We start from the raw sequence: 10286 nt of genomic DNA, 5'->3' as shown, positions 1-10286 counted from the left end.
TTATTAGTGGGTGAACGTGTGTGAAAAGCTGTGTGATAGATAGAAAAAGTGTGTTAGTGAGTGAGTGAGTGAGTGAGTGCCTAAACTCTGCTCATGTAAAGTGCTAAACTCAAAGGTGAAAGTAAACCCACTTCCGTTTATAGAACCATGTGGGTGTGAGCTCTTAAACTCACTTCCTGGCAGTTTCACACACAGTGATAGTTATTATCTATCATGTGACAGAATGAGTTACATCTGCTGAAGACACATTAAATGGTGAAAGAAAGAGTAACTCTGAATCTAGACCTGCTCTCTTTCCTTTCCCACTCTTTTCTTTGCTTTTTTTTCTCTTCCCCTTCCTCTCTTGTCTTTCCTCTCCCTCCATTTTCTTCTCTTCTTCCTCGTGGCCCTGCCTCTTTTCATTCGTTTCCTCCTCCTCCAACTTCCGTTAGTCTAATTCTAGAAGGGACTGCAGAAAACAGCGATGGTGGTATAGTGGTGAGCATAGCTGCCTTCCAAGCAGTTGACCCGGGATCGATTCCCGGCCATAGCAGATTTTTCTTATGCGGACAGGAGGAATGATTATGAGGTTACCAACACCGAAAAGTGTTTCGCGCTCTATAAGTCACGTGTCACTGGTAAATCCAGAGGAAGAGGAAGAGAAACTATCTTTTGAATCCATTTTAACGGCAGAGCAGAAGGAGAGGACGGTGAGTGTGTTTATTTCATAAATACATAGAAACCATTTTACTGTGAGAAAAGTCAGGATGAAAGAAAAGCGTCTTCAATAGATTTGTCTATCGATAACTCCAGATGAAAATGAGCTAAAACTCACTCTCTGTCTCTCTCTAAACCGTGACGAGGCGAGTAGAGCCATAGATATACGGGCCATTCTACCGAATTCGTGCAAATTGCTGTCCCACAATAAAAAAACTATTTAACAAAACAATTAAGAATTCAGACCTTCAATATTTACTAAGATGATGTTATGATCTAGTTAAACACAAGACTGTAACTATTTAGTAATTAAGCTAAATATATACAAAATCATCATTTATGCTACCTTCCTAGGTACTTTCTATTGGGAAGTAGTTGTCCCAATCTCTAAGCCCTAAATTTCAATCCATGAAAATAATACTTAAAAGAATTTTGTCATTTTTTCCAATAGTGTATTTTAAAATATATGTTTGGTTTCTTTTAAACAGAATGTAAAACATTTAGATTCATTTTGAAGTTTTTTTTAAAATTACAAAACATGCTTTAAAAAATGCTGTCCCACACTTTCACGTCACAACCGTAACACGAGTTGTTTTACCACATGGGTGGAGCCTGGTTTTAGTTACACCCCAGAATTTCTGACCAAGAAATGACACTGCATCCCTGTGCCTCATGGCTGCATGGTGAGATATTACCTCTCATAATTTTTAAGTAAATGGGTTCCAAAGTCTGAAAATCAGCATGTTACATTAATAATTGTCACAACCGTACACGTATTATCTGCAAGTAAATACACTTTTGGGGGCTCAAAACAAAATATTATGTTTTGTTGTGTGTACAACTGTTCAAACATCTGTTCCTAGCCATTTACTTGTTAGCATGTTTGAGTTATGCTAGGAATTAGCTAAAAATGTCACAACCGTAACAGTCACAACCGTAACAAATTGTAACGTTACGGTTGTGACATAATCATTATGGTAGTGACAACATGTAATGTTCCACATATTTAAGGACATTTTTCATCATTATTATTACATTATACTCTTAAAACATAATAATAATAATAATAATAATAATAATAATAATAATAATATTGTTATTATATTTGATTTGTAAAGCACATTTCATTCTTAAGAATCTCAGAGTGCTAAATAATGTTTGATATGATAAGGAAAGAAGGAAAGAGAACGAAACTAGAAACGAAAGAAAGGAGGAAAGATCAAATCTATCAGTGATTTATCTGACAGGGAGCAAAGGAAGGTCAGAAGATCATGGCGAAAAAGACAGCAACATCACAGGCTATTGGTGAAAAGTCAAAGAGAGGTGGAGAGATTGTGCACAACTTCCACACCACCTCCCACACCCTCTGCCACGCCTTCTCCCATGCTGCCTTACCTTCCACGCACTTCTAGTGAGACTGTTACTCCACGCACTTCTAGTGAGACTAATAAGAGACGTTGGAATGCGTGACCACAGAAAAATAAACTTGAATGGAAGAAAGAAAAATATAGAAAACGGTGCCATAGATTGTGCGTGAGGCCAGAGAAGTCAAAATGTTCTGCAAGAACAAAAACTCAGAAGGAAGTATGGAAGCACAGAGTTCCTGTGCATATCAGAAAGACCCTTCTTTTTCATAACACACTCATGCACAATTTGCAGAAAAAAATACAAGTCTGCCAATTATAAAGAGAAACATGGATTAAGAAGCGCATTGACAAGCAGGTTGCTCAGAAAATACAATCTTGTTTCTATGCTCAGAGAAACACTAGGCAGCTCCCACAGGCAGCTCTCAACACGACTGCAGACAACCCACATCTAAAGTTCACATATCAGAGACATAACATTTGTGTTTGTAAAATTCACATTAAAAGGCAGGTTATGAGTTAATATTAAGCAATAAGGTTGAGGGGATATAATACAACCTTGCAAACAAAATACTGTGGTCATGAGCAAAACAGTGCGGTCACTACCGTAACAGTGCGGTCACTACCGTAACACTAAATGTTTTGTAAAATAAAATAAGAATTGAGTCATTAAATAACATTTTATGATAACTATTGGTTAAATATACATTCAATGTAATAACTAATGAACTCTGAGATCTCTATGATCAGTGTAATTCATTTTACAAAAAAGATTGCATTTAAATTTTGATGAGTCTTAGAAAATAAACTTTGTAAATTTGTTAAAAAAATGATTTTAATTGATTTAGTTGTAAAACCTTTCATAATAAATTACTAAAATTATTCTTTAGAGGGTGTATGGACACACAATATTAACAGATTAATATAATGGTTTTTATTGCAGTGTGTTGCTGTGTTACGGTAGTGACAAATTTTAGGAGTTGAAAAACATTTCAAGAACAGGCAGACATTAATATATGAAATTTGACTGCGCCTTTACTAGATATGTACCATAGACATATGGTACAATATATGTATGGACAAGGTTTTTGGAAAAAAACAACTTTTGAAAATGTGTTTCCAACTCTGGACTTTGCACGAATTCGGTAGAATGGCCCATACAGGTGCTGGTCATATAATTAGAATATCATCAAAAAGTTGATTCATGTCAGTAATTCCATTCAAAAAGTGAAACTTGCATAATGTATGTACATTCATTCCACACAGACTGATATATCTCAAGTGTTTATTGCTTTTAATTTTGATGATTTAGCTGACAACTAATGAAAACCCCAAATTCAGTATCTCAGAAAATTAGAATATTGTGAAAAGGTTCAATATTGAAGACACCTGGTGCCTCACTCTAATCAGCAAATTAACTCAAAACACCTAAAAAGGCCTTTAAATGGTCTCTCAGTCTAGTTCTGTAGGCTACACAATCATGGGGAAGACTGCTGACTTGATAGACCATTGACAACTTGCACAAGGAGGGCAAGGCACAAAAGGTCATTGCTAAAGAGGCTGGCTGTTCACAGAGCTCCGTGTCCAAGCAAATTAATAGAGAGTTGAAGGGAAGGAAAAGATGTGGTAGAAAAAAGTGTACAAGCAATAGGGATAACCGCACCCTGGAGAGGATTGTGAAACAAAACACATTCAAAAATGTGGCAGAGATTCACAAAGAGTTGACTGCAGCTGGAGTCAGTGCTTCAAGAACCACCACGCACAGACGTATGAAAGACATGGGTTTCAGCTGTCGCATTCCTTGTGTCAAACCACTCTTGAACAAGAGACAGCGTCAGAAGCATCTCGCCTGGGATAAAGACAAAAAGGACTGGACTGCTGCTGAGGGATCCAAAGTAACGTTCTCTGATGAAAGTAAATTTAGCATTTCCTTTGGAAATCAAGGTCCCAGAGTCTGGAGGAAGAGAGGAGAGGCACAGAATCCACCTTACTTGAAGTCCAGTGTAAAGTTTCCACAGTCAGTGATGCCAAAGCTACCAGTACCTGGTTTAAGGACCATGGTATCCCTGTTCTTCATTGGCTAGCAAACTCGCCTTACCTTAACCCCATAGAAAATCTATGGGGTACTGTGAAGAGGAAGATGCGATACGCCAGACCCAACAATGCAGAAGAGCTGAAGGCCACTATCGGAGCAACCTGGCCTCTCATAACACCTGAGCAGTGCCACAGACTGATCGACTCCATGCCACGTGGCCTTGCTGCAGTAATTCAGGCAAAATGAGCCCCAACTAAGTGTTGAGTGCTGTACATGCTCATACTTCCCATGTTCATACTTTTCAGTTGACCAACATTTCTAAAAAACATATTTTTGTATTGGTCTTAAGTAATATTCTAATTTTCTGAGATACTGAATTTGGGGTTTTCATTAGTTGTCAGCTAAATCATCAAAATTAAAAGCAATAAACACTTGAGATATATCAGTCTGTGTGGAATGAATGTATACATTATGCAAGTTTCACTTTTTGAATGGAATTACTGACATGAATCAACTTTTTGATGACATTCTAATTATATGACCAGCACCTGTATGTATATATATATATATGTATATATATATATGTATATATATATATATGTATATATATATATATATATAAAGGCTAGAAGTTGGAAAGATATTGACAGATTCGGACTTTTCGGTTCAATAACGTGTAAACGAAACGTTCTATAAACATAAGCGTGGTCTCTTCTCAATCAGAATTGTGTACTTAATGAGCGACAGTAACATTTTCATCCAAGTGACCTGAATTCTGTCTCACATATGCAGCAGCAGCGCGACAGGCCATGAGACCTAAAGACTCCAAATGAGTGTATAAACATAGTGTTATACTGCCTAGTCACGACACACCTCTTTTTACTCCATTTCAATAAAAAATTCCCACATTTATTATAATTTTTTTAAGGCAAATATTAGCATTTTAGCTCAATAGCTTCCAGACCATGTGACCCAAAGACACATGGTAACACATCAGCTCTTAGGCGATTTTGGTGACTGTACAATGTAACCATGGGCTTCAAATCACATTAAACAGAACAGAAAGGTGCATTGAATACATACATACACAAGGTATTTATGTTAAATCAATGTATGGGCTACTAAAACTCAGGATACAGAATGGCATGAGATATATGTATACTTTTATAATAGGAATATTACTAATGTAATCCAATCATTTGAATTATAACATGTTAAGTTTAAACAAGTAATAATTATTAAATAAATTATTTTATTATATCAGTAATATTCCTATTATAAATGCATGTATGTAACAACAGATATAATTTACTACTAATATCTTTTTTTGTGGCTCCTGACCCAGACTTTAGAAACCACTGTAGTAGATTATAATGCAGAGTATGAATCATGCACATAGTTGTGTGTTACAGATAAAGACACTTTTACTTTTACTTTTTCTTTTAAGTATCCCCTTTTAAGGCGCTGTTATACTAGACTGGTTCATACAGTAAGACTACAGTAAACAATTATACTTGGAAGGTTTATTTTCTCCTTTGCTTTCTACAGTGGCCCAGAAGACTCAACACCTTTACTATTAGGAAGCAGAGGAACATGCTGAATGAAAGACAGAGACTTCCAAGAAGTCAGAGGTATTCACATTTGTTTGCTTCTTTTGCCAACTCCAGATACTAATGTTACCTGTGAGCATGTGATTTATAAACCAGATAAGCCTTATAATCAAACCAAACCACCAACGTAAACCTTCTAATTAGAAGTACAAGAAAGAGCACAAACAAAATAAAATAAATTAATTATCAATTAATTATCACCAACAATAATTATCAAATAATTATTAATTATCACCAACAAGAGCGCTTAAAATTAAATTTAAATATCGCAAAAACCTTGTTTAAAACAACATGGAGAAAACATTTACAATGTGTACAGGACAGGCATTATCAATATGATAATTAATACTATGTAAAAACATATATACAGAGGCTATAAGGAAGTGACTCCAGGTTCAAGTGCATAGGGAAGGACATAGATGCATTAGACTTTTTGGTAATGCATGTTTATTACTTATTATCTTTATTATCTTTCTCTTTACTGTCTTGCTGCTTTAACGATGCAAATTTCCCCACTGAGGGACAAATAAAGGACTATCTTATCTTACTGGTATTATTCATATTCAAACTGTGAACCCAATTGTGTTTTATTGCTTTCACTTATATTGCTTGTTTTCACTTTTGCTTTAAGGACATTGCGACATCAGCAATGGTCAAACCTGCAGCTCATAAAACACTCAAACACTCACACATTAACCACTGCTGCCATAAAAGCTTTCACCATTGTATCTTCGTAAAACACCCAGAGGCACATTGCAATTATCTTTTCCCCCACAACATACACGTATGTGTAAGTACATACATAGTACAGTAGAGGGCATTAAGTTTCAAAATACTAAATAACACCAACAAAAAAACAAGAATAAAACACAAAAGCAGAGACTCACTATCTGTTTTTTGTTCTTTTTTTGGTTGCACTTTCTCTAGGGGCGCCATGGGGGATGATCCCAATATTTGATATTAATATTTGAGTTTTTACTTCCTGAAGCTACACTCCCATCTCTCAGGGCTTGGGATCAGCAGGACACTGTGGCCAATTAACAATGAGTAGTGGGGGACTCAAACTGCCAACCCTCCTGTTACAGGCTGCCCACAGAAGCTCAGTGGCTGTAACCACACAACAACAACAAAGTCTATCACTCATAATTCAATATAATGAACCCTCACAATAAAAACCAACTCAATACAAAAGAATAAAGGAAGAATATCACACACACACACACACACACACACACACACACACAGAGGGAGGAGCAGTAAAAGTAAAAGTAAAAGTGTTCCATGACTTTAGTTCAGACTTGATTTCATCATCACAGCAGACAGACAGAGAAGTGAGTGTTCATGAGATTTTATATGATTATATGTAATTTTGTACGATTATAATTTGACATGCTTTTATTTGATTTTACATGATGAAGTATGAGTTTTTACATAGGATTAGATATAGGATACTGTTATAGTTTTATATAATATTGTATATTTTCATGTTTTTACTTAAATACAGATGCAAATGAGATTAAAGTAACTTGTGGGTGATTGAGTGTGAGATCACAGTCTCTCTCTCTGTCTCTCTCAGACTGAATGAAGTCCAGAAGATGAGCGGTCGTGTGGAGGAAGACGAGGACACAGCAGAGTCTCCAGGACCCAGCGGTCTGTCTGTGAAGTCCAATGCATCTATGTCCTTCCCTATGCACTTCAGTAATGAACCTGGAACCTCAGATACAAAGTAAGAGAACAGAGAGAAACTCTTCTGCTTCTTCAGTCATATCAGTGTGATCTATTGTTACTGTGACTCTGTTCCTGTGTGTGTGTGTGTGTGTGTGTGTGTGTGTGATCATTCTCATAGAACAGAACACAAACTTAAACCAAGTTCCCATACAGTGAACTTTATGGAATTATCACCGTCAGTGTTACAGCAGCAAAGACAGTCACATTAAAAGGTAATACATAATAAACATGCTGCGGATAAACTATATAGAAAAATGTGCACTGCTCTGTTAAAATAAGTGTCAAAATAAATCAAACAGAATATGCTGTATGGGATTTGAAAAGCAGATTATTAACAACATCAAGAACATTTTGATATCTACACTGTATGGAACACAGTTAATCATTCTCTTATATGATCCACTGAAAGCAGTGTTTGCTCTTTCTGGTTGTTCCGTCATACCAGTGTGATCATAACTGGGTGCAGCTCAGTTCATGTTGCACATAAAATAATCAGAATCAGAATCAGAATCAGAAGAGCTTTATTGCCAAGTATGATTTGCACATACAAGGAATTTGTTCTGGTGACATAGGTGCATACAAGCATACAAAGTTTAAAAAAAAAAGTGAAACAGTAACGTATCGTATATATACACAGTATATAAATGTTTTTTGTGTGTTTGTTTGTTTTTTGTTTTTTTTGTTTGTTTTGTTTTGTTTTTTTTAAGATGAAAAAGAGCACTACAGAAGAGCAGTAAAGAGCAGTACAACTGGGATAAAATAATCCCAGATATAATAATAAAAATAGAAATAGAAAAAATAGACCTTCCTCAAACTGGTCTGCTCCCACTTTGGCACAAAGTCAACTTGGTTTCATTATGGAATTTTCTTGAAATATAACCGTCATTACTCTGGGAAACAGGCACATCACTTCTAAAAGGCTGAACACAAAATATATTTCAACCATTTTTTTTATCATATCTGAGTCCCAGAGTGGGAAAATCTGAAAATGCCACCTTTTGTGTGAAACAACACCAGTTTCTGTGATCATGTAAAAGAATTGAGCTCATGTTACCTGAATGTTTCCTGCTGACATGTAACAGCCTGGTGATGCCTTCAGGTATGTTCATGTAAATCGTAAACGGCAGCACTGAACAGGTCGTAGTCCCGACACAGACAGAAGGTCCATCACTTTGATTCTTTTTCACTAAACAAACATGAAAGCATCGTGTCCACTGGCTAACCTGGCTAACATTAGCATACCAGACCCAAACCAGCAGGTCAGGTCTACTCTGGAGGTCACACTGACGACCACTGAGGCTGCTTTTCTGAGTGAGTGAGTGAGTGAGTGAATGAGTAAGTGAGTGAGTGTGAGATCACAGTCTCTCTCTCTGTCTCTCTCAGACTGAATGAAGTCCAGAAGATGAGCGGTCGTGTGGAGGAAGACGAGGACACAGCAGAGTCTCCAGGACCCAGCGGTCTGTCTGTGAAGTCCAATGCATCTATGTCCTTCCCTATGCACTTCAGTAATGAACCTGGAACCTCAGACACAAAGTAAGAGAAAGTTTGTCCTGTGGTTCACAACCAAACCTCTGTGACAGAAACACACACACACACACACACACACATGTCATTTGTCTCTAGCAGGGGTCTTTTTCACTTGACCCGGCCCCTCCCAACCAGACTTGAAGTTCACTGGCCCTCAGGTCATTTTGAGTTTGAGGCCCCTGGTCTATAGTGAAGTAAGAAGAAATAAAGCTGTGTGTGAGGAACAGACAAACTCTGAACTGACTCAAATCTGATCAAACTGATCAATGAGTGGAATCATTGACAAGTCAGCGAGTGTGTGAGAATGAGCCACAGGAGGAGAACTTAACAACAGTCCATCAGAATCACTGTGAGGCAAAATAAACCCAGAATGTCTCACATCAGAGGACAAGTTTGTCTCGTGCCTCCAGTCGACACTGAGCTCTACATTTGCTTCAGTTCACAAAGGGACGAGGGTTTATATTCACTGTCCCGTTTCAGCCACACACATGTCCACCTGTCCCCTGACATGTCAGTAATAAAGAAATGTCTTCACAGAGACCAGTTTGCTGTTTCTGTGGACAAGCAGACGTCCCACTGTCGTCTGTGTCAGGACATCCTGAAGGATCCAGTCTCCACCAGCTGTGGTCACTGGTTCTGCAGACACTGCATCTCCTCATACAGGGACCAGTCTTGTCCACCAGAAGATTCCTGCTGTCCCCAGTGTGGACTGAGACCAGGACATGGACCACAGACACAGAGTAAGACAGAACATGTGTCTGCTGATGTCTTCACTCCTGAAAACAGGACTTGTTCTGTCTAGAACTCTTTTGTCCATATTTAAGATGATGATAAATAAGCAGAAAAGGAAAAACTAAACATACGACATATGACGTAAAGAGCATGTGACAAAACAGATTATTCACATGTGTTCTTCATCACGTTCATAAAGAGAGCAGCTCCTGTCAGTGCCAGCAGAACAACAAACTTAGAAAATGAAGGTTCATTTCATGTTAATGAAAGTGATGATGAAGATGATTCAGTTTAATCCTCTGCTGCCCCCTACAGGTTGAACAGAGGATTGTTTTTCCAGCTTTTATATTATTGTTGTTTTACACTTTCCTTCACAATCACTGTAGAATGATTCAGTCTTTCAGAATAAAGTTATTTTACTCATTTGCTGAAAATTACACCAAACAACACAACAATATCACATAAAGATGTGACATTGTCAGGTTTTTATTTTAATTACAAATCTTTTAGTTTTTCTGTCACTGATGAAAATAATCCTCAGCTGCTCACATTCTTTCTTCAGTCTGACTTTGTCTCTTGTCTTTGAGCAGATGT

At 37.2% G+C, this 10286-nt stretch overlaps 1 protein-coding gene across 1 annotated transcript; it reads left to right on the top strand.

Annotated features, from left to right (window-relative positions):
* The first annotated feature begins 366 nt into the window (after positions 1-366).
* LOC122773227 (LON peptidase N-terminal domain and RING finger protein 2-like) lies at positions 367-10168 on the top strand. Its single transcript, XM_044031738.1, has 5 exons — positions 367-689; positions 5644-5726; positions 7282-7431; positions 8817-8966; positions 9498-10168. Exons 1-5 carry the CDS (start codon positions 543-545, stop codon positions 9760-9762), a joined length of 795 nt encoding a protein of 264 aa, XP_043887673.1. The 5' UTR covers positions 367-542; the 3' UTR covers positions 9763-10168.
* Positions 10169-10286: the final 118 nt, after the last annotated feature.

This window comes from Solea senegalensis, linkage group LG1 (genome assembly GCF_019176455.1).
Source record: "Solea senegalensis isolate Sse05_10M linkage group LG1, IFAPA_SoseM_1, whole genome shotgun sequence".
Classification (NCBI taxonomy): domain Eukaryota; kingdom Metazoa; phylum Chordata; class Actinopteri; order Pleuronectiformes; family Soleidae; genus Solea; species Solea senegalensis.
The sequence above is the reverse complement of the archived record's forward strand: the minus strand, read 5'-3'. Positions and strand labels throughout refer to the sequence as shown.

What these genes read in the sequence shown, in the direction of transcription:
- LOC122773227 (XM_044031738.1), top strand. Translation starts at nt 543, where the DNA reads ATGCGGACAGGAGGAATGATTATGAGGTTACCAACACCGAAAAGTGTT. An exon ending in CAGAGCAGAAGGAGAGGACG is followed by an intron (nt 690 to 5,643) that starts GTGAGTGTGTTT and finishes TGCTTTCTACAG; the next exon opens with TGGCCCAGAAGACTCAACAC. An exon ending in CCTGGAACCTCAGACACAAA is followed by an intron (nt 8,967 to 9,497) that starts GTAAGAGAAAGT and finishes ATGTCTTCACAG; the next exon opens with AGACCAGTTTGCTGTTTCTG.